The 24,652-nt window shown below is 48.4% G+C and overlaps 1 protein-coding gene across 6 annotated transcripts in view; it reads right to left on the reverse strand.

Annotated features, from left to right (window-relative positions):
* tweek (transmembrane protein KIAA1109 homolog tweek) overlaps positions 1 to 24,652 on the reverse strand; it is a 647,796-nt gene that overhangs the window by 61,238 nt on the left and 561,906 nt on the right. For all 6 annotated transcript variants that reach the window (XR_008613545.1, XR_008613544.1, XM_050182732.3 and 3 more), the window contains exons 56-57: positions 22,276 to 22,433; positions 21,968 to 22,173 (exon numbers count right to left, since the gene is read on the reverse strand). Coding sequence is in view for 4 of the 6 variants with exons in the window: in XM_050182732.3 (XP_050038689.2) it covers positions 21,968 to 22,173; positions 22,276 to 22,433 (364 nt within the window). In the remaining 2 variants the exon portion in view is untranslated. The remainder of the gene's footprint in view (positions 1 to 21,967; positions 22,174 to 22,275; positions 22,434 to 24,652) is intronic.

A 24,652-nucleotide genomic window follows, 5' to 3' on the forward strand; every position in this document is an offset into this window, starting at 1 on the left:
TCGTTCCTTTGTCCCAAGAGTATGGGTTGAGAACCCCACAATGTTTAATAGGCAGTGTGCTACAGTAAATTGGCCCGAGTAGTATGAAAAGATCAAGACAAACGTATTGTCCTACTACAACTTGAAATGTGTGAATAATTACTTTGCAAGTTTGCCATCCTGACTTGATTACTAGTGCAATAAATATAACCTGCTGTTACTCTTAGTGGTTTGTCGCCTTTGCAGTTGCTTTGAATTCTGCCCCCAACCCCCAAGGCTCCAAGAACCATCACTCTTGCCCATCTGCCAACAGCCATTGGTCATCCATTCCAATGTACAAATAAATTTGATCTAGATGCTCGTCCATCTTGAATATTTTTCCATTTGAAGATTTGATGCTACAAAGCAGCTGGTTAGTCTGCGGTATGAATGAATCATAAAAATAAGCTTTGCATAAAGTGTGTGCATGTGAACATTTGAAATGCATTTCAATCTACGTGTCGGCACTGCATATATTGAAAACGTGTAGCTGCTGTGAATGACGGTTAGTGATAAATGATACTCTGTTAACGGTCCCTGACATAACTGCTGGCACGATAGTTCTCTTGGCAACGATCATTAATTGGCTCGTTTCGGCAGCCTAAATGGGCTGACATAATTGTCCACCTTACGTGGGCGAAGTTTTCTTTAAACACCATTTAAAGCATTTTTTTGCCTTTCGGCCTCATGGAGAAAACTTCATGTGCATGCTGAAAAAACTGCACCGCTTTTTGTTGCAACGTACAGCACGTTTGCATGCGAACTTTTGAGCTGTTCGTGCCATGAGCGTAGTCAGGATTTTATTTCGGGGGATCGAGGAGGGTCCTACCCCCTATATGTATGTCCGTGTTTGTGTTCGTATATGTGTATGTACAGGTACATACATACAAACAAATTTTCGGGGTGTTGGAACCCTACCCCTTTCAGACTACGCCAATGGTTCGAGTGGAGCCTATATTAAATAGTGCCATCTTGTTCAGCACTTAAAAACAATTGGCGCACGTAGCTCACGACCAGCAGACAGAAAAAGCAAATGGAACACCGTGAGGCACTTGCCTCCTGCACACATGAGGAGTGGCTTTACTGCATAGCTGGAACATAATGGCGAACCTATGCACAACGCTGCTCCCTGCAGGAGAATATACAGGGACACTAGTGAAGTGGGGAGGGCTAAGTTTGTCCGTGGCATCAGCTGCTGAGGTCAGTTTGTGGTACCAGCATGTGTGACATGTATCACTGTAAAGGCCAATGGGGAGCATCTACGAATAAGGCTCTATGTGATGCTTCCTTGGGTGCTGCCACCACTGACACTGGTGGCACAATTTTCCCATTATGAAGGGCTGCTCTCATCGTTAGTGGAACAGATGTGTGAGAAGAAAAGCGTAGTGCCCCCAAGACGGGCTTTGCGACGATGGATACGATGCGGCGCCAGAGTAGCGCGTCGTCTGTATAGAAACAAAGCGCGCTACTCAAAGCATCCTCTTCCTAATATAAACCTATATATAATCATAATAAAAATATTGACAAGCAAAATGAAAAGACCTATAGAGCGGTGCTGAAATTTCGCATCAGGGGTATGATAATCATCGGTGAATAAAACAAAATGAAAACATTTTGCGAGGAAGCAGTTTTTAAAGCAGTCGAGGTTCAAGTATTTGGCAAATTGTTCAATTGGACCAACTGAGCATTTTTTACTGTGGAGGTAATCCCACTGCGTGGCTAAAGAAAGGCTAAAGGAAGGCTAAAGGAAAGCAATAAAGAGTGTTCAAGATATTGTGGCTAACATTCAGCTAGGCCCCTCATTTAGAACAAGCTGAGCTCGTGAGAAAGCACTGACAGGAGTGGTGGGAATACTCAGGCAATGCACTAGTCTCTACGAGCAGATCACTCTGGACATCAGTGTATTAGCAAGCACATAAAGAAAACAATTTTAATTTTCATCTGCAACAACTGAGCGCTCGTTCACATAGTTTCGTGTGTGCATGAGTACATGCTTATGCTTGCAAAGGTTGTATACAGAAGCCCTGTATAGGGACTCTGCAGGTTCTTGTTCTAGCAATTGCTTCTGCATGCTGTTCAATGCTGGTCAGTATAATTTCTTAGCAATAACTTTGCACTCCACTTTTACAGAAGTGTTCAACAGCTTGAACGGCAAAACTTTTGGCATTCAAACCATTGAACGGTAGCGTGAAGAGCTATTGCTAAGAATTTTTTTTAATTGTTTAATCACTGCACACGCGCAGGAAACATATATTGAGATGAAAATACTTTCGGCCACAGACTAGCAGAATAAAGCATCGTTCCCATTCAATGTGTTCCCTTTATTCTTTGTTCCCAGACCTAGCCTGACTGTTCCCACCCTTCTACATTGCAAGGGTTGGGTCGTAGTAAAGGCTATTGAACAGCAACAATACCTTACTTCCTGGTGGCCAGGTGTCAGGTGTGGGGGCACTACGATGACAGGAATGTTTCAGAATACTTCTCTGAAATCCGTTGCACTTCCCTTCGTCCTTGGTTGTGGAGAGAAACCGCATACAAGGTAGACGTGTAGTCGGTAGACGTAAGTTTTTTTTGAGAAACAGCCTTAGATGGTGTTATGTTAAAAAAATAACTGCACGGACTCTCGAAAGGTTGAACTAGTGGCGTACAGTGATTATAATCATCAACACAAATGATGGTGAGGAGGTAGGCATTGACCGCCATACAAGATGCCCTTCATTTTCTTGGTATCCAATTATCCCCATAGGGAAACAATTTAAAAAGGAATCACTGGCTGCTTTTGCGAGGGCAGTCGAGGCACAATACACCAGACAATCCTACAAGAGACGGCGCAACCAGTCCTCAGTGCAGCATAGTCGTATGCCACTACGCCAGAGGTCCATGCGTAATACCCCTAACAAGCTGAGTATGCATCATTCGAGGCAAAGGTAGCCCGACTGAAGCACGACCCGCCAGGCTGCGCTCCTTGAGCATTATCAGCACCGTTTTCCACGCAACTTGGCTGAAGCACCACCAGCCAGGTCGTATGCCCTGCTACTGCTAAACATCTCATCGTCAACTGGCAACCCGTCCATAGCTAAAATGGAATGTTTTAGTTTGGTGTTTTTACGCTCCGCTCAGCAGCTGAGGAGGAGTGGAAGCGCGAATGCGCCCTCCGCTTAGCCGCAAGCGGGCTAGCGGAGCGACAGACACAGTCCACTTACAAGCTGCCTGGACGGAGTGTGCTGCGCAGCGTGTTGGCTAGCGTTGGCGTCAGGAAGGATTGGATTGGGTGCAAAAGCAAGCTCGCTGGCTGTACGTGGCGTTCCCCAAGACGGGGCTTTATTTTCCAGTGGATAAAATGGACCAGTAACGCATTAAAAGCGCACGTCTAGGTACTTCATGGACAAATAAGTTATATATATATATATATTGTAAGCGCTATTAACGTACTTTGTCGTTTTCAGTTGTACATAGCCATCATCATCTTCCCTGTTCTTCGACTTCTTCACGCGTGGGCAGGGGCGTTGCCATTTTTGGAATAAACAGCGCTGGACAACTTGATCGGTCTCGGTATTATAAAGTGGTGGAGGTACGTCAAGACCCCGACGTCCTCTCGCGTTCCCGTCCTCCCTGGAGCTCCGTTCCGGTCGCCGCCTGCGCCCAGCTACCCCTACAACAATGGACACGTCCAACCCTGGCCCTTCCAGTGCCTCTAACCCTACCACACAGACGACCCCGTCTGTGTCGTCTGTGTGACGAGCCCTCAGCGCGATCCCCCTGTCTTTGCGGGACTCCGTGGTGATGACGTTGACGACTGGATCGACCACTACGACCGCGTGAGTTCTTGCAATAAGTGGAACGACACCCAGAAATTGAGGCACGTCGCCTTTTACTTGACCGGTGTTGCAAAGACGTGGTATTTCAACCACGAATCCGACATCGCAGATTGGTCCACGTTTACCTCCAAGCTGCGGCAAATCTTCGCTTCCTCGTCTGGCCGTGCAGAAGTAGCCAAAAAGAAGCTTGGAACGCGCCGCCAACTTCCGCAAGAGTCTTACACCTCATACATAGAGGATGTATTGGCTCTGTGCCGCCGTGCGAATCCTAGCATGACGGAAGCCGAACGCGTTCGCCACATCTTAAAATGCATTGGGTCTGTCGCGTTCAACGCCTTAATCGTGCAAAATCCGGCTTCTGTCCAAGACATCACTTTAACGTGTCAACGCCTAGACGAGCTGCAGTCTATTCGTCTTCCACATGACAGCAGCGATCCTCAGATTCCCCATTCTCCAGATCTACGTGCTCTTATCTGCACCATCATCCGTGAAGAGCTTCAACTACAAGACCTAAGGCGTCCACCTGCTGCCTGCGCCCCAACCCCCACCTCCGACTTGCGCGAGGTCGTAAAGCAAGAGTTGACAGCGATGACTACACCCACGACGCACCTTGCTCCGGTAGCGCGTCCCGCACCTACCTACGCGGATGTTGCTTCGCTACCCACCCCTACCGTGATCTCTCCGTACCTACTGGTGTTTCCTATGACCATTTGGCTTCGATGGGAACCAGAGCACTTGCTGCGCCATCGTATCCTCAGTAGTGTCCACCTCGTCCAGTTTGTTTTTACTGTGGTATATGCAGCCATATATCTCGCTTCTGCCGCCGTTGCCAGCAGGATGAAAGATGAGGCTATGCTGAGAACGAGAGAGACCGCACTCGCCGATCAGACGCCTACTATCCCGGATCGTATTCGTTCCCTCGACAGCGTTCTCCGTCTCCTCCAGCTGCTCCAAATCTGCCTCATAGTTCCCGTTCGGCCAGACGTCGTTCTCCATCGCCTTACCGGCGCTCTACATCACCGCTTCGCCCCACTTAATTTCCCATCTTGTCGACCAGCACTCGGAAAACTAACTGTTGCAGTTTTTGGAGGGGAAACTGCTTCTTATCGGTCTTCAAAAATTCCTCCTGTTCGCCCGGCTAACATGCTTTCTGTAACTGTCGAAGGTGTTTCCGCATCAGCTCTCATCGATACCGGTGCCGCCGTTTCTGTTCTTCGTAGTGATCTGTGTACCCGGCTCCGTAAAGTCAAAACGCCTTATCTTAGACCTATTTTGCGTGGTGCTAATAATGCATTCATTAACCCCGACGGACAGTGTACTGCTAGTGTTCTCATCGACGGCATACGCCACCACATTGAGTTTATCATCCTTCCAACTTGTATCCGTGAACTTATACTGGGTTGGGACTTCCTACATTCTGCTTCAGCCGTCATTTCATGTAGAGAGGAAGTTGTCCACATCACCGACACAGAGCTTGCACCTGTTACGGACTCTTCACTTCCATGCGTGAACTTGGCCATCGCTGCAGACTGCGTTCTGCATCCTGGTCCTGAAGACGTTGTAGCCGTAACATCCAGTCAGATCGCCGACGGAGATGACCTAGTTGCCCCTTCTTCCCGCTGTACTTCTCGCGGAATTCTCATTGCCACCTGTCTCGTCCGGTTTTCACGTGGCCGCGCCCTTCTGTCTGCTTGCAACACGACCCCGGATCCTGTGATGCTGCCCGAAGGGATGACTGTGGCAACCCTCGCCGACACTCAACCTATCTATATAGTCACGCTTTGCCCTTCTTCATCGCCAGCACCAACCTCAGGTTTGGATGATTCTTTCCCTCCTCCAGCCGTTCTTGGTTCTGACCTAACAGCCGCGCAGTCCGAAGCCTTAATGGTGGTCTTGGCAAAGCACAAAGCCTGTTTCGATAGCTGTTCCCCTGTGTTGAGCCAAACTCCTGCGGCTACACACCGCATCGAGACCGATGGTTCCCCTATAATATGACGACGCCCCTATCGTGTATCATCGTCCGAACGAAAGGTCATTGAACAACAGGTTGCCGACATGCTTGCACGGAAGATAATACGACCTTCATCTAGCCCATGGGCTTCTCCCGTGGTCCTGGTAAAGAAAAAAGATGGCTCCGTTCGCTTTTGCGTCGATTATCGAGCGCTCAATAAAATCACACGCAAGGACGTATATCCAATACCTCGAATTGACGACACCTTGGACACACTACAAGGGGCAGAGTATTTTTCCAGCCTTGATCTTCGATCAGGATATTGGCAAATTCCGATGAACGAGACTGACAAAGAAAAGACCGCATTCGCTACACCAGATGGACTTTATGAATTTAACGTGATGCCTTTTGGCCTTTGTAATGCTCCTGCGACATTTGAGCGCATAATAGACAACGTACTTCGTGGTCTAAAATGGAAGACATGCCTCTGTTATCTGGACGATATTGTCATCTTTTCGTCTGACTTCAGCAAACATCTTCATCAATTAGACGAAGTTCTCAAGTGCCTTGCAAATGCTGGTCTCCAGATCAATACAAAAAAATGCAAATTTGCAAGCAAGACGATAAAAGTATTGGGTCACGTCGTCTCAAAAGATGGCATCCAGCCAGACCCCGAAAAGATTAGTGCCGTTCTCCAGTTTCCTCGCCCCCAGCAACAGAAAGATCTACGTAGTTTCCTCGGCTTGGCGTCATATTTCCGTAGATTTATACGCAACTTCGCAGCAATAGCAGCTCCTTTACACAAGCTACTGGTTACCGGTGCCTCTTTCACGTGGACTAGCGACTGCGAGTCTGCTTTTCAAGCTCTTAAGCGGCATCTTACTTCCGGACCAGTGCTTCGCCACTTCGATAATCGAACCCCCACCATACTCCATACTGACGCAAGCGCACAAGGTATTGGCGCAGTACTTCTGCAACGTAATACAGCCTCTAAAGAGCAAGTCATAGCATATGCCAGCCGAACACTTTCTCCAGCTGAACGGAACTACACCATTACAGAGCAAGAGTGCCTGGCTATCGTTTGGCCGATTCAGAAATTTCGCCCATACCTTTACTGCCGCCACTTCACCATCGTCATCGACCATCATGCTCTGTGTTGGCTGTCATCCATGAAAAACATGTCAGGGCGCTTAAGACGCTGGATACTCCGCTTGCAGGAATATGACCTTACTATAACGTACAAGTCTGGAAAAAGTCATCATGATGCAGACGCATTGTCTCGCTGCCCAATCTCGCTCTCTCCCAGTAAGGCGCTGTCGTCTTCCCCACCAAGTCATTCCAATGCTACGCCTGCCTCACACCAGCTCTCGATAATGCCCCTGGACCAAGTTACGCTTTCATCACGCTCTCATTTCGTCTCGCTTCAGCGGGCCGACTCCTACTGTCGAGCTCTCATGGATCGCCTTAGTGGGTTCGCCAAACCACCCAACAGCCGCTTGCGACGCCAACTTCGACAATTCCGCCTTCAAGGTGATGTGCTACACCGCTACGTTTACCACCCAACAGGTCACCGGTGGGTCCCAGTGCTACCTCGCTGCCTTCGCCTGCGAGTATTAGAGGCACTTCACGACGACGTATCGGCTGGCCACTTAGGCTTCCACAAGACTTACGACCGCATAAAGACCCGGTGCTTCTGGCCTGGCCTATCCACAACGGTGGCCAAATACATTGCCTCTTGTGCGTCATGTCAGCACCGCAAATGCTCGACATCCTTGATGAAAAGAGCGCTACGAAGACGAGGACTAAAAGAACAACATGTACGACGGACAAGGCGCTAACTTCCAACTAAATGTTTTTTTGAAGAAACAGGACTTTAAATAGATGCAACCAAGAATGGCCCATCGTGACATCACAACCTCCCTATCTCATTAGAAAAGCTATCTCCTTTTCGGTAAGCGTCACTGAAGGGCAACTAATACACGTGCCCTTGGCCTTTGCAATGTAAAAAGCTTATAATATTGTGATAGGAGTTTGGACTGTTTGAATGTCGCGGCCGAATGCGCGTGACTGCTGTGCGGCGGCGACGGACGAAGAGGAAGAGAAGAGCCGGTGTCTGGGCGGAGACGGCAGCCGTGCGATCTGCCTGAGCTGCCTGGGCTGGCCTTCCGAACGAGCCGAGCAGTCATCTACCCAAGGCCGGTGTTCCTGGGTGTGCTGGCAGAACAGGCCGGGCTGTCCTTGGTCGTCAACCGGCCTGCTCCACTGCTGGGCGAGCATCCGACACCGGCATGTTCCGGTGCAGCTAAGCCTTCCGAACGGTCTACCCTGTGGCGGGCAGACGTCCCGACCCTGCTGTCGCGCGAGTGGCTCGTCGTGTGCCAGGCATCCGCCCCGGCCTCCAGCCCCTGCGCCACTCGCCGCTCGAGATTCATCTCTGCGCCTCTTCGTGCCGTGAGTGTGTGATACCGACGCGCTATCGGACGCCTTCCTACATTGACGCTGAGCGTGACGATACTTACGCGACAGACATTTATGAAAGGAACTGTGTGTGTGTTATCGTGTACGTTATCCTAGTCCCGTCCCCGTGTCATTAAAGCCTCTCTGTGTTCATTGTGCCATCCCTGTGTGCTTGAGGCCTGGGCCCACATCCTCCTATCACAAATTTTGGCGAGCCTGCCAGGATATTCAAACGCACAGGAGGAGCGATGGAGATCGAGAGGTTGTACGCCATAGGGAAAGAGCTAGGAATGACAGGAGCGGAGTTAAAGCGTTGGATTGATACAGAAATCGTGAGGGAACGCGACCAGCGCGCCCAACATCGGGAAGACGCGAAAGCGCAGGCGCTGGAGGCCGAAGCGCAGGCAGAACAAGAGCGTCTACGACTAGAAGCGGAAGAACGAGTGCTAAAGCTCAAGATCGAGCTCCAGGAAAAGACTGCTGGCGTACAAAGCGCACAGAGTGACAGCACTACGGAACAGTCGGTTACCAGGGCGGCTCCTGAGCTATTCAGTCCTCATAAGTTGATCCCGCCCTTTAACGAAGCCCGGGATGATTTAGACGCTTACTTGCAACGTTTTGAGCGAGTGGCAACAAGTCAAGAATGGCCCCGCGCAAAATGGGCGCTCTCCCTCAGCCTCTGCCTGACAGGAGAAGCGTTGACGGTCATAGGACGGCTTGATTCTAATGCAGCCCTAGACTACGACCAGCTGAAGGCTACTCTCCTTCAGCGCTTTCGGTGCACTGCTGAGGGATACCGAGAAAAGTTTCGAAACGCAAGGCCCGAAGACAATGAGACTGGCCTACAATATGCAGGTAGAATATCGGGCTACTTTGACCACTGGCTTGAAATGTCCCATATTGAGAGGACCTTCGACTCCCTCAGGGACACCATGATTGCTGAACAGTTTTTGAGAAGATGTTCTGCGTCGCTGCGAGTGTTCCTGAAAGAAAGGAACTGTAAGACCCTCGCTATGTTGTCAAAGAATGCCGATTGTTTTATAGAGGCACAAAACCTAACCAATCTAGGTAGAGAAAAGTTCTCCAAGGAGGTCGTGTTAGACTCTGCTCGCAAGAATGAACCTCCAACAGCTATGCCACGTGCAACTAATCGGTGCTTCCTTTGTGATAAAGCAGGACATCGAGCTTCGGAGTGCTGGTCCCGGACTAAAGAGAACTCTACAAGTCGCGGATGGTCCGGCAGAAAGGGACAAGGAGGTGAAGCCTCAATAATGGAAAATCAAGGACAAGCTTCATGTATTCTGGCTCCGTCGCAAACCGAAAAGCCGACAGAAGAGGGTGGCGGCTACGTAATGCTTCAAGGTGGCGAAACGATTCCTATAGTCAACATGACGTTAATGCGACAAGGGCCCAAATGTGACAGTGGAAATCTACCAGTGGGAAGAGGCTTCCTCGAATCACAACCGGTGTCTGTCTTACGAGACACTGGCTGCAATACCGTGGTCGTGCGACTCTCTTTGGTACCTGTGGACAAAATGATAGGAACAAAAAGTCCAGTAATGTTGCTGGACCGCACAATCCACTACTTACCGGAAGCGATAGTATACTTAGAGAGTCCATTCTTTACCGGCGTTGCAAGAGTTAAATGTATGCGAGATGATGTGGTATTGGGAAACATTGAAGGTGCCCGTGCACCTGATGACCCGGCCAATTCATGGTCTACGCTGAAACACAACAGCGACAAGACGAATTACCCTGCCAAGAGGATGTCATCCATCGTTCAAGCAGAGCTACCAGACGTAGAGGGCCAAACGTTGTCCACAGCTAAAAACGCAGCCGCATCCTCGAGACATAAAGAAGACTACGAATTTGGTACCGAGCTCGTTGCTGTGACAAAAAGAACGAAGATACGGTCCCTGCCTACACTGCCTGTCCCGCAGCCCGCAGTCACTGGAATAGAGCAAGGCAAATTGAAAGCTTTACAGAGGGACGATGGGTCTCTGAGGAGATGCTTCGAAAAAGTCGGCAAAATGATGATCGCGGATGGCTGCGCAAGCGAATATTACTTAAAGGATGACATTTTATACAGAAAGCACACAGTGTCAGGTGGGAAAATACTAGATCAGCTAGTGGTGCCAAAAAACCTCAGGGAGATGGTGATGAAGTTCGCTCATGAAGGGATCCTCGCCGGTCACCAGGGTGTGACGAGAACGGTGGATCGAATTGTTGCTGAATTTTACTGGCCAGGGGTCCAGTCGGAGACGAAACGGTTTGTTAAATCGTGCGACGTCTGTCAACGAACGGTACCGCGCCATTTAGTCGGACGCGCCCCACTGGGTACAGATGACGTGACAGGTGTAGAGCTTGGAGAGACAACGCCGCTTTACCCATCACTCGTCGGAACGCAGACATCAAAGGACATCGCCATTTCGAACCAACTGACTATGGATCAGCGACTCCAAGTTGAAGTCGAGAAGTCTCGGAGCAGAACACGACGGGCGTTTGCATCCCGTGCCCTACGCTAGCCGGAGGCTTTTGCCACGTGAAGCTGCCTACTTCACAATTGAGAGGGAGTGCCTCGCTATAGTGTGTGCTGTACAGAAATTTCGTGTGTACCTTTACGGTAAACTGTTTATCGTGCAGTCCGACCACCAACAAGTGCCATACCGCAATTCGGCGCAGCACGTGAACAGGCGCGTACTACGTTGCAGTTTACTCCTTATGGATTATGACTTTCATGTGGAGTATATTCGTGGATGTGATAACGTTGGTGCAGACTATCTAAGTAGAATAGCTACGGACACGGACTAATGTGTCATGAGAGTAATAATTTGAACTGTGTGACTTGTGATACTCCGTAGTGCTACCCACCTCGACTTCTTGAACTTGGGGGGAAATGTGATAGGAGTTTGGACTGTTTGAATGTCGCGGCCGAATGCGCGTGACTGCTGTGCGGCGGCGACGGACGAAGAGGAAGAGAAGAGCCGGTGTCTGGGCGGAGACGGCAGCCGTGCGATCTGCCTGAGCTGCCTGGGCTGGCCTTCCGAACGAGCCGAGCAGTCATCTACCCAAGGCCGGTGTTCCTGGGTGTGCTGGCAGAACAGGCCGGGCTGTCCTTGGTCGTCAACCGGCCTGCTCCACTGCTGGGCGAGCATCCGACACCGGCATGTTCCGGTGCAGCTAAGCCTTCCGAACGGTCTACCCTGTGGCGGGCAGACATCCCGACCCTGCTGTCGCGCGAGTGGCTCGTCGTGTGCCAGGCATCCGCCCCGGCCTCCAGCCCCTGCGCCACTCGCCGCTCGAGATTCATCTCTGCGCCTCTTCGTGCCGTGAGTGTGTGATACCGACGCGCTATCGGACGCCTTCCTACATTGACGCTGAGCGTGACGATACTTACGCGACAGACATTTATGAAAGGAACTGTGTGTGTGTTATCGTGTACGTTATCCTAGTCCCGTCCCCGTGTCATTAAAGCCTCTCTGTGTTCATTGTGCCATCCCTGTGTGCTTGAGGCCTGGGCCCACATCCTCCTATCACAAATATCTCCCGTCTTTTAGTCCACGTCTTCGTAGCGCTCTTTTCATCAAGTATGCAAAACCAACTCGCCCACATCAAGCTTCTGCTGCTCGACATCCCCTCCTGCCGGTTTACTACAACCTCTCCCTTGCGAAAAAGAAAATGCCTCAAGCAGCGACTTATCAGGTAGCTTTAGAATATATGCACAAAGAATACGCAGCGGCAACGCACATTTTCACAGATGGCTCTACAACTCCACATCGTTCATCATGCGGACTTTTTGTTCCCTCTACAGGGCAACGATTCTCGTTTCGTCTTGAGCGAGCGACATCATCTACTTCAGCGGAGCTATATGGCATTAAGGAGGCCCTTGTGTATGTACTTCGACAGCAGCCGCCAAAGACATGGGTGATTTTCACAGACTCAAAAGCAGCCCTACAAAGTATCTGGAACAGGCACAAGCATTGCAATAATCAACCAGCAGCATTTGACATTGCTTATCTTCACCACAGGGCTAAGACCGAAAATTCCACGACCACTTCCTCGACACTTAGAGACATTGTACCATCGTCTTCGACTGAACGTGGCATACACGAACAATTATCTGTACCGCATAGGACTTACCACTAACCCATACTGTGATAACTGTCGCAACTTAGAGACAATTGAGCATAATATTACTAGAATGCTCCGCGTACCGCGACGAGAGACAATTTTTTGAGCACCAAATGGACATGATTTGCCACGAACCGTTAACGTTACCGAGCATCTTAGGTCCAATGCCCGGCCCTTCAAAACAGCGACGGGTTTTGGATTTATTGTTCAGATACCTGACAGAAATTGGTCAAATAGGAAAGCATTAAAAATTGCATCCTTCCTATACAAAAGCCTAAATTTACCCGCCATGTCACCTGTAAATATTAGTATCAGGTCCACTCGGACATTTCATATTTACTTCTATCCTTTTTTTCCCCAACTCTTTCCTGGAATCTTTTAATCCCATTCCCCATCCCTATACAGAGTAGCATGCCAGTGGATATATACGCGCCGGCAAAATTCTCTGTTTTTCTAATAAAGAGCCCCCTCTCTATCTCTCTCTCTCTCTCTCTCTCTCTCCCTTGCCCAGACGCACCTTTTGAATTTGTTGGTATTGATTTATATGGTCCCTTACCGTTGACACCCTCCGGTCACCGTTGGATTGTCACTTTGGTCGACCATTTAACAAGATATGTCGAGACTGCCCCTCCGCGATCCGGCACCGCTTCTGAGGTCGCCGACTTTTTCTTGCGCTCCATCGTCTTGCGCTACGGGGCTCCTCGCGTTCTTCTCAGTGACCGTGGCAAGGCGTTCATCTCACAAGTTCTCGAGGAAGTTCTTCGGGCCACTATACCGCCCACAAACCTACTTCTACCTATCATCTGCAAACCAATGGCCTTACTGAGCACTTCCACCGTACGCTGTCTGACATGATTTCTATGTACATCCGTCCTGACCACACTGCCTGGGATAAAATTCTTCCTTTTGTGACATTCGCATATAATACTGCTATTCAACGGACTACTGGCTACAGCCCTTTCTTCCTTGTGTATGGATGATCTTCTTCCACCATATTCGACAGAGAACTCTTTTTCGCACCTTCTACGCCTAACGCGTCGCTTCCAGAAGATTTTGCTGCCCGAGTTGCACATTGCCGTCAAATCGCCCGGCAAAGCACAGAAGCTACCCAAGCTGAGCGCAAGCGTTACTGCGACAACAAATGCCGTGACCCATGTTTTCACCCTGGAGACCAAGTCCTGCTTTGGACTCCAGTCCGCACCCCAGGCCTCTGTGAGAAGTTCCTTCCATGCTACATTGGCCCATACACCGTTGTGCAGCAAACATCTGCAGTGAACTATCTCGTCCGCCCAGTATACTCCGTCACTGACCGCCGCCGCCGGAATGCCGAAATTGTTCACGTCTCGCAGATGAAGCCCTTCACTCCCCGTTTAGATAATCTCTAATCTGCGGCCAGGCTGGCTGCTTCCATGACGGGAGGAAGTTAGTGTAAGCACTATTAATGTACTTCGTCGTTTTCATTTGTACATAGCCATCATCATCTTCCCTGTTCTTCGACTTCTTCGCGCGTGAGCTGGGGCGTTGCCTTTATTGGAATAAACAGCGCTGGACATATATATATATATGCATTTTACTTTATAAAGCTGATCAATGGGTGTTTTTATTTTCTTTCATTACCCTGAAGTTGGCCAGAGGGTGCTGCAACTACGAAAGGTCTAGAAAGGTCTGCTCCGCTACGCTACACGTTTAACTAAACCGTGAAAATCTCCCGCCGCTCCACTGTGGCTTAGCGAGGCCACTCGGAGTGGAGTGGACCATAATGACGTTCAACTAAAATATTCTAATATTGTGACACGCTGACGAAGAAGATGTTTTCAGCTTGATCGGAAGAAGACGATGCTCTGGACTTTGCGTGATCTCTACCATCTTGTCAGCTGCTACAGTTATTGTAAATATCCTGTAAATATATGTCTGACTGTTTTTAACCCCGTAACATTTTTGGTGGAAGTTGCAGGATCATTATCAAGACGTATTTACGCAGCGGGTGCTCCTTGGCTGCATCTACAATGCCAGCTCAAGGCGAGGATGCTTCGGGCCCGTCGGCACCCACGCCCACCGTTATTCTAGCACAACCCCATGACCCAGGAACCTTTTCTGCCATCAACGACACTGATGTTGAAGACTGTCTTCAACTATATGAGCGGGTGAGCGCCAGCAACCACTGGGACCAGACCATCACACTCACTAATTTGATATTTTACCTCGCGGGCATGGCACGCGCCTGGTTTCAGACCCACGAGGAGGAACTTACCAGCTGGGACATTTGTAAACAGAAGCTCAAGGATTTGTTTGGCAAGCTTGTTGGACGTCAGCGCGCCACCCAAAAAGACCTCGCTTCGCGTGTCCAGACGTGTCCAGACGAGCCAAAGCTTAAAGTAACGACCATGGTCCTATCGTGTTTGACGAGAGTTGACCTGTTGTGGTTGTGTGAAGAGCTCATGGTAAATGTAGAGGAGGACTTGACGGAATCAGAAATTCATAAGACAATTCTCGAAAGTGAGAATGATTTGAAATTCATAGAACAAATGGGCAAACAAATTCTAAGTAAGAAATGGGAACAGGAAGCAATTAGGCAAGAACAGGATGAATTTAGGCAAAAACAGGAAGAAGCTAGGCAGAAACTAAAAAGCATTTCACAAGAAAAAGACCTAACAGAAGTAACGAGGCAGTAAATTGATGCACTGAACAAAGAGATTGAAGGTTTTGAGCAGTTAATCGAGCAAAGTCAACAGCGGCTTGAGAAATCTGTAGGCTGGACGCAGCGAAAGTGGGAGGAAGTAGATAGCAGATTTTGCTCAAAAGCCGAGAGAAGTAGCAGTACCTGCGAGATTAGCAGCACGTTCATAAGTGAACTCGAAGTGCTAGCAGCTAACAATGCCTTAGTGGCAGCAGACGCCGTTAAAGGCCAGAGTCAGAGTGACGAGGCGCTGTGCCAACAGAGGACTGTAGAGACAGCTAGGCCAGCTGCGAACAAATTGGCACAGTTACCGCGCGTGTGCGTCGCTTGTAATGTTAGCGAGGTTGCTAGCGAAGAAAAGGGTACTGCTGACCCGATAGACACGAGCACCCATGTCGAGTCAGATCTGCGTGCCAAAGAGAAGTGCCAGCTGGACGATGCAGTTGAGAGTAGTTCTCGGGATGGCGAGCTCCGTAGCTCACGAGAGAACAACTGCATTGTTCAGGGATCGGTGCGGCTCTCCGCCAGTCTAGGTAGCCAAGAGAGCAATGATTTAGTTAAGGATCAATCAGACTGTGCGGGTAAGAGACCGATCCGGGCCGATGAGAGGTGTAACGGCCAGCATGAGGCGCCAGAAGGCGACATGAAAGAGAATTCAAAGAGAAAGCGCCGCAGAAAGAAGCGCCCTAAAGATAGGAACGCGGTGGCTAATGTAGCGCCACCAAAGACGGCGAGAGACCCAAAAGGGCAGGGCGTGAGGAAAGGAAAGGTGCGGTCGTCACTGACGATGTTGACGCATCAAACACGTTCGAGCCACCGGTCAAAGGGGGACCGCGAAGCATGTTCTGCACGGACGCGGACAAAGGGCACGGGGCAGTTAAATTCCTCGTCGTTCCGTCGTTCTCTTCAAAGCTCAGCGTGTAGTACAAAGAAGCGCAAGGTGGCAAGTCGAGACCAGGTAGGGAGTAGCGACGCGGTCAATCGAGTTCGTGAGGAAAGAGGGGCGCCAGGACGCAAATTGGCAGGAGACTGTAACGTCTTGGGGGAGCTGATAGTGAGGCAACCCTTTTGTTGTTCCTCGGTAGCCAGAATAGCTTTCAAACTGCGACCACCTTGAGTACGACTCAAAAGTATGAGTCAGTCGTAAACATTTGAAACGGGAGGCAAAGGCAACTTCCGTAGAAGTGAAACATGTTGTTTTGTTTTATTTTTTGAGCATCGGATAATTTTCGTGATTTAAGTTTCTTTCAATATGTAAAAGTATGAGCTTGTTTGTGTTTTGTTAGAGAAGCTCAAGATTTGAAAGACGCGTTTTTTTGTAAACATGTAGTATCGCGAGTTGTTAGTTAATGAGTAGATAGGCTTTCTTTTTGTGTGTGTGAGTAACCTGAGTGTAAAGGTTATCGTTGAGAGGCCTATCGTAACGCGCGTGTGTGTTATTTAACCTTCTTTTTTTATGTGTTTTTTTATTTTCTAAGGTTAAGCGTGTAGGTATTCAGTAAGTGCGTGATTTGCACTGAGAAGAGCTCTTAGGTCCTTTAGCGCATGTCCTGTGCGAACGGAGGGAAGCAGATCGTTTATGACTGGGTTGCTCGTGTGTGTTGAGGGCAGCCGTATTCTGACTTCTCTAGTACGCGTGCGTAGAGCTAGTTAGTAGAAGGCACATTTGTTGAAAGGTTCCTCTGTGTTGCGTAAGTTATGCAAGTTTGGTTGTTCGTTTAAGGAACATGTCCTGTAGGGGCTAAATGAACAAATGTGAGTCAGCATGATGAAAACTTTGTATGATGCAAGCACGTGTTTGGAATAGGGACCACAAAGCTAGCGCGATTGTATTTACGTACCCATGGAGTTGGCCAGACTGTTCAGTGGCAACAGTACGCGAGATAAGTACGCCACTGCGATAGGGTAAGAACAGGCTGTTCGTGAAGTTAGGCTGCTTAAGATATGTTCGAGTATTGGTGGTTGAGAAGCCTTTGGTTTAGTTCTACGTAAACCTTTGCTCTTATGCAGTGCGACGGTCAGGTTTGGTCAAACTCAGGGGGAACGTGAACGCTCGTTTTGGCGGCACAAAACTTGGGGGCAAAATTTGGGGTTCCCAGTTGAGTGACTTGCATCAAAATTTCGATAGGAAGCCTGGCAGGTTAACAGCTAATTCCGGGCGTTTGAACGCTGAGCGGTATTGTGTTGCCGGGATCGACTCTTCTGTGCGAGTTGTTGTGAGATGGTTGAAGGCATTCCAAGTACGCAGGGGTTGCAGAGAGCAAAGCCATCGTCTTGCTCGCCAGCCATTCTCTTCCTGCCCAGCGGTTGCCAGCACTGGCCAGGCGAGATTTTCCGGGCCATGGAGGAGCTGTTAGGAATGGCCGTACGGGGTGACAACGTGCCAGCTTTCAGCCCACTGCACGTGTTCCAATCCAACCAGACGGGGCGCACTTCAGAGAACTGCGAATAAACCGGCAGCCACGTGGCGCGGGGTCAGCTCAGGAATGTGGTACTCGGCCGCGCCACCCGGGACAAAGCAGAGTTCTACGAAGCCCTCTGACGTCGGCTCCGGACCTTTACACCTGTGTGTGTGTGCAACACGAGTATGTGAGCCAGCCTCCTCCAAAAGGGCGGGTCATCTACGGTGATGTCGAACGGTGACTGGACGAACGTTTCCGTTCGCTTGGAATCAAGGGGGGGACCAAGTGCTTATAAGCAGCGGTTGCCGGCTGCTAGGGTGTGCTCGTCGTCGGGAGCTGTGTGCTCGCTGTTGTGCTCGAGATGTACCAGTGAGCTGCGTGCTCATTGTCAGGCTCGAAATGTACTCGTGAGCTGTGTGCTCGTAAGCTGTTTGCTGTATGTTAGTCTTGCGGGCTCCATATGGGAGTCGCGCTAGACTGCCAATGTATCTTGCTTAAAATGTAAATCCTGTAAATAAACTTTGCTCGCCTACCTCCTGACGATGACATCAAGTCTCTCCCTTCAACTACGACCGCTCCAATCTTACAACAATAAGTGAGCCGTTATTTTTCCAAATGCAGTGGAAAACAATTCTGGGGTTTTGTGTGCCAAAACCACAATCTGTTTACGACGCACACCGTAGTGGGGGACTTCTAATTAATTTCGACCACTTGTGTTTTTTAAAGGGACCCTAAACCACCCCTCGGACTTTGAGAAAAAACACATTCAGCGGATGGTACATGCTGCTCTGAACATCTCAGACAAATTTTGCACTCATGTGCGACACGTGGGGCTCGCAAGCGGAGCGTGAAATCACCTTTTTCTCAAACTCTCTTGTTTCAAAAGAATCAATTTTCTCACTCTCTGTTGTGCACTTTATTTTGTCATAAAGCACTTCCCTTACACGGCTGCTATTGGCTGATCACTGACATCAATCAAGAAGGGTGTTTGGATCAGTGCACTTCCTACTGTTACCGTGGGTATTAATTGACATAGGTAACTAAACGGGCTGAAGTATAGCTGAAGTAAGCGAAAGCTTCGCTTTAAGTTTTCATATGGATGATGCGCTTCTGGGTGAAACCACCTGTCGTCTGCTGATGCTCAGCCATGGTTCAGCAGCGCCCAGAGTCGGCGCGCCCGCATGCATTCGAACTATGTTTGACCACACCGTCTTTTTGGCATCGCCGCCTTTGTACCTCATTTGTTTCAAGTAGTTTTGAATGCCAGAAGTGGTCTCAAACCTTACGAAGCTTATGATTCGGCACTGCCGCTTAGTTCCAATGCCGCGGATCCTGTGCTGGTATGATCTGAAGTGAAGGCGCTAAAATGACGGAGGACAAAGAAGAAACACACACAAGGTGTGTGTGTTTCTTCTTTGTCCTTCGTCATTTTAGCGCCTTCACTTCAGATCATGCTTAACCAACACGCCCAACTATCCATCCTAACTGTGCTGGTAAGTGCGCACACTGAGTATAATATGTGAGCATGGAGTACGGGGTCCATTGGGGAGCTCTAAGGTGCGCTACTGATGTAACTACGCACACTATTGAAACAGGTCGCACACAGACGACGTTACAAACAGCAGTTCGGAGGACCAGTTGCACAGCCGTGCAAAAACGTTGGCCACGTGCACTCAGAAGCAGGTGACCGGAAATACCATGTTGCCAACAGCTCCCAGCATCAGTTAATTTGCGCGAAAAGTATCAGCAAAAGAAGAAACACAACACTGAAGCCTGGTGACGTAATTCCACGGGTGGGGCATCACCATAGGCTCTGCCTCCCTCCGTCGGAACGGAGGATGTTGAGGAGGAATGAGAGAGATAAATATTCCTCTCACGATATCTGCGTTCCTGCTAGGTCTTTTAAAAAAATTCTTTTGAATATATGTTTTTGGGAGGTATGAAACTTGTCTGAAGGTGCTTTTGAGGCTTCAGAAAAAGGTGGTTCGGGGCCCCTTTAATATGCACCCAATGCACAGTACACGTGCTTTTTTGCATTTCGCCACCATGAAAATGCAGCCAATGTGGCTGGGTTTTGATCCTGCGACCTCCTGTTTAGCAGCCACTAAGCAACTATGGCAAGTCAACTTCAGCGAAAAAGTGCAGATGGCTGCGTGACCTGTGACATTCCCAGCTGCACGCAACAAACCAAATGTCATGTATTCCTACCCCCATCGCAAATGCACATTACCTTTGAAACATGCGATTTCCAATAGGTTGTCTTCTCGTTGGAAAGATGTATTATATGCGAGCACTATAGTAGTGCTCGCATCCCCCAGCCATTTTCTTTTTCGATGAGTCATCACACACTCAAAAATTACTGCAGCTGCAGATGACTGCAAAAGAATGCCATCTGCTTGTTACAGCAGGTGATGATTGTGCGTGGCAGCCAAGCTTCCTGCCATTTCTTTTTCCAAAGGGTTTCCCCCTCCCCCATTGTATGTGCAACAGTGCACTTGATAGTCTCCGATTTCAGCACACACACACACACAAGCACAAAAATGTGAACAGTGCAATAAAGACAGACGTGTACACGGGTGAAAAAGCACCCGTGTACTTAGATTTAGAAGCACGTTAAAGAACCCCAGTTGGTCCGAATTCCCAGAGTCTCCCACTACGGCGTGCTTCATGAACAGATCGTGGTTTTGGCATGTAAAACTCCACAATCTATCTAGAACTTTCGGTCGGAATCAAATTAACCGAGAAATTGAATTAACCAGAGTCTAATTAACGGAAGTCTATTGTACTGTGCGTGCGAGCTGAGTGGGCTCGGTAGCGGGTGCGATGGCACACCCACTAGAGAGCCGTTTTTCTTAACTACAGCAGATGACCTGTCACAACAGGGACAAACTGGAGCATGCTGCGATGGCAAAGAGCAGATTTTCCACCCCTTTTATTCAAACATGACTGAGTGGTGTTAACTGGTGGAAGAATCTGAACTACATGCAAGATGGCTGCTATGATGCATCTACCTTCATTCAACCTACTCGATAATTATCAATTTCGTCGCTGCCATCAGGGTCGAACTTACAGGAGTCAACTGTAGTACCAAATGAGTGTGTTCTTTTATTTTTGGCCTGTCACCACTTTCCCTCAGGTATCAATGTTTTAGTGCTCATCAATCAGGCACAAGATGCGATTTATGCAGCAAAACATTCGTTCCTTCATTAGTAAGGAGAGACAATTGCATTCAGATTGTACAAATGTCGCAACTGCTGCACCTAAAACCAATGTGAACCCCAGAGGCTGCTCTGAAATTGTACATTTGGTGGCAGTTTACAGGGCCTAGGTTGCACAAAAAAGCATAATTTCCACGTGGCTTGGCTGTGCAGCCTGTCAAGAAACGGATTAGGCCACACATACTAATACAAGCGGCTGCCACTCTAGGCTATGCACCTAAGCATTACGGAAGCCGATTTTTCACAAGTTCTGTGCCCCGTAAGGCTTTTATGCAAACAGTACAATGATGCAATGGCAGATGAATTCGAGCAGAAAGATTTGATTCAATAATTGCTGCCAAGCTTGGCTTGCTCCTATCAAGCACCATTCTAGGAACAAGTTTGGCTTAAACAGGTTCTTTTTGGTTAGTGTTAGTCTGCGCACAGCTTGCCCAATTAAGAACACTTGTAATTTCAACATTGCACCTGTACATACTCTACTTGCTATTATTTCACCCAGCTTGCTTTTCTGAGTGAATTAGTGTTGCGAACCATCCCAAATTTAGCGGGACAGTCCTGACTTTTGAGTAAATGTCCCATGTCCCGACTTGACCCGGTTGGGTGGAAAAATGTTCGGATATTTCCTTTTTATTTTACTGTATAATAATAAACATACCAGATGTCCTTTTTATAATGCTTGACAGCTTGTTTGCACATTCTTCTTTCTAGTTTTCTGTTGCATTCTTATAAACATAAATATGGTTTCGTTTTTGCTGTGGTTCCAGTTCAGCTGTAATCACTAACCATTTATGTACCTCTATTCATATTTGTAGCCGTGTTCGCCAGGCAACTATACTGCACCTTTCTTGTTGTAAATCGTGATACGGCAAGAGTAAAAAATGTTCTCTAACTTTGTTGCATGCACAGGCTCCAGGAACTTGGTAGCCGCCCTCCTCCTCCTCAAACCCCACCTTTGTCCCTGCTTCACCCACTCAAGAGTTGGCAACGTAGTGTGGATTCTTGCCCCACATACGCTGAAGACCGGAATGGTTAAGGATAGATTTGGTAAAGCACAGATGAGTTTTTAACAACTGAGGCAATGGCAATGTGTTTTATGAAGTGAAATAAAGATGCCGATCTGAGACAAAAGCATGTACAACGTCAGGTGCCCTGCTTGCAACTTAAGTGCTTCTAGCCATTTTGCAGCTGTTGCAGTCACAAAATAGTCGCTGATGCCACATGCAGTGTTTCAGGTCTTACCAAACACAGCACACAATATGCTCAATGCCTTTAAAGTAACAACATTGTGAACTGACCTGGCCATGGACAAACAGCAGTGCCGGTCGCTTGGTAGCCTCACAGCCTTCACAGAGCCGCCACTCATCCCGCAGCTCCACAGTGAGCTGGGAGACCCGGCCCATGAGCACACTGCTGCCCATGTAGTCGAGCCGACTCTCAGCTGCCCACAGTGCCAGCGTCAATGTATGCACTGGCTCACGGCCCCAGCTTTCCTGCAGGCCCACTGCATCGTGGGGTGCCCACACTCAAAACCTGTTGATTGCCCTCATTGCATGATGAACTCACATTATAGCTACCTCAGGATGGTGTCAAAGGAAGCACTCACTGTGTGTGTGAATACGGCTAAGCTCGATGGCCCCACCAACAATGCCTCCTTTGGCATCAAGGCTAGAGCCATCAAGGTCCACTGCCAAATTCAGGTCCTTGTGGCCACGACTGTCAATCGCCAGGCGACCCTGGGACCTGAAGCCTTGCGTCAGCCACCTGCACAGGTGCCATTTGGCATGCAGCACTAAAGCACAATGCACTGCTTGTTGGAAAGGCTATGCTAAGCACCCGCTACCTTTATCTCTTTTGGTATGAGCAGAGCATTGAACACAATCAGCAAATTGCATAGCATGTACAGACTGGATAAGTTAACCCAAGCCCACACATTCAGAGGCCAAGCAAGTGTACAAACTGAAGATGTCAATTATGTGCCACAGTCAAAGCAAAGTCAACAGGCTAGTTCCTAGTGAGGTGCGTGCCTCGCATGTACTGTAATTATTGCTGGTGACCTGAAGCACCATGTGCAGCACACAAATTGCAATTTCAACTGACACTTATGGTTACCATAGACCTTAGGATACCACACCGTAGGGTTACCATAGGATTTTACAGCATGAAACAGGGCTCTGCTGTAGTAAATAACACAGTGATCGCCTTAGAAAACCTTACGAAAACATAAGGGGCCTGTAACAAGCAACCCTACATGACATCTCTACTTGTTGCTGGAATATTTGGTTCAACTATAGTGGGAAACTTTTTCCTGTCCACTAATTTCTTCTTTAAACCCATCTAAAGCCTTTTACACAATAACCCTGCATGAGCTTAGGTATTCGTGGCACAACGCGTCGCACATGGTGGCCTCTGATGGCATCACAGAAATATTTAATCATTTACCCAACTAGAACTCACCCACACTGTTAATACCACTTCCACTGAGGCCGAGTCGAGCTCATCCACACCAAAATAGGGCTATAATCAAATTAAGTTGCATCCATTTATGGTTACAGTGATCTATTATTGGTTAAAACATGTTGGCGGGTTAGCTGGTTTGAATCCATGATGGAGTGAGTAAGCGTTGAAAGTGGCGCAGTCTCTGTGTATCTGTTTCTTTCTACGTCCCCATTCAGTCGTGCTTACACACTCTATCCTGGGTCCATTATTGTGCCCAACGATGATCCCAACAAGGAAATATTCTAATTGGAAGTGACACACCATGTGGAAAGGATAGCAACTTATAATGGTGATCTGAAAGTTACGTCATCTTCACTGCACGGAAACAGCCTGTGCAGTGGGATAGCTAGAATTTGTTTTGGGAGGGGTGGGGTGGGGGGCCACCCACTTGAGCGGGGCAAAGGTGAGGCGGGGGGAGGCTCAGAAAGCCGCACACTAACAGAAATTTAGAGTGGAGGGGGGAGCGATGGGGGGCACATGCCTAATGTGCCGCCCCTGGCTATACCATTGTATTTGTGACCACTGCAAAAAATGACAGAAAACAAAATTATTCTCAGTCCTTTCAATTCATAAGTGGACTTGTCACCAGAGAGTTATATTGAATAATGAAAATTAATGAGAAGCTCTGAATAACCTCTTTAATGGACCTATTTGACACAAACTTGGCTCACTGGGCATGTGTCACGGGATACCTGCTGCTCTTGAATGAACCTCTTTGAAGCCAACTTGACAATTTAGTAATATGGAAATACACCTTATGCAGACCCTCATACACAACATAATGAATTCATATAAGATATAAATTGACACATCGAATTTGTCCTATTTGAATGGTCTAACAGATGCCATTTACAGAAGAGCGGTATCTGCTCTTGATGCAGAGCTATTAATTTGTAAACTTTGTGCTTCTATCTTTTTTCTAACTTTCAAATTTATGAAAAGTCTTAACTAAATGAAGGCTCTAAATCGAAATTTGGCTTCTAACAGTCACTAGAATTCAACTTTCTCTCTCAACTGCAACAAATCTTATGAAAATTGGTCCAGGGGTTATCTCCGTAAAGCATTTCTGCATTTTACACGTACTTGAATGGGCCACGTCAGAGTAGGACCTGAGCTAAAGCTTCCTCTTAATGGAAAAAAAATAAAAAATCAAGAATTTCTGCCATGCTGGATGAAATCGAATTCAATTCATATTGACACGTGTACTTATCTTTATCGGGCAACCACGTTTCGCCGCCTAACAAATGTAATCGCACAGCGTGGGGCGCGCCTGCATGTATCCGAAGTTTCTGGAAAGTTATCGATGCTTCTATCCGCTGTCTGTTGTCGCCGAACCTTATGTTATCTGATTTCATCACCTGACGCGTATGGTGTAGAACTTTGTGGAAGGCACGTGGGTCCGAACGATTAGTCTGGAACATTCGACGACTGTTCTTTAAAAGCCGACGCGCTTGACCCACTGATCAGATTTCCGACGATCGCCG

The sequence above is a fragment of the Dermacentor andersoni genome, chromosome 4 (genome assembly GCF_023375885.2).
Source record: "Dermacentor andersoni chromosome 4, qqDerAnde1_hic_scaffold, whole genome shotgun sequence".
NCBI classification, from domain to species: Eukaryota; Metazoa; Arthropoda; class Arachnida; order Ixodida; family Ixodidae; genus Dermacentor; species Dermacentor andersoni.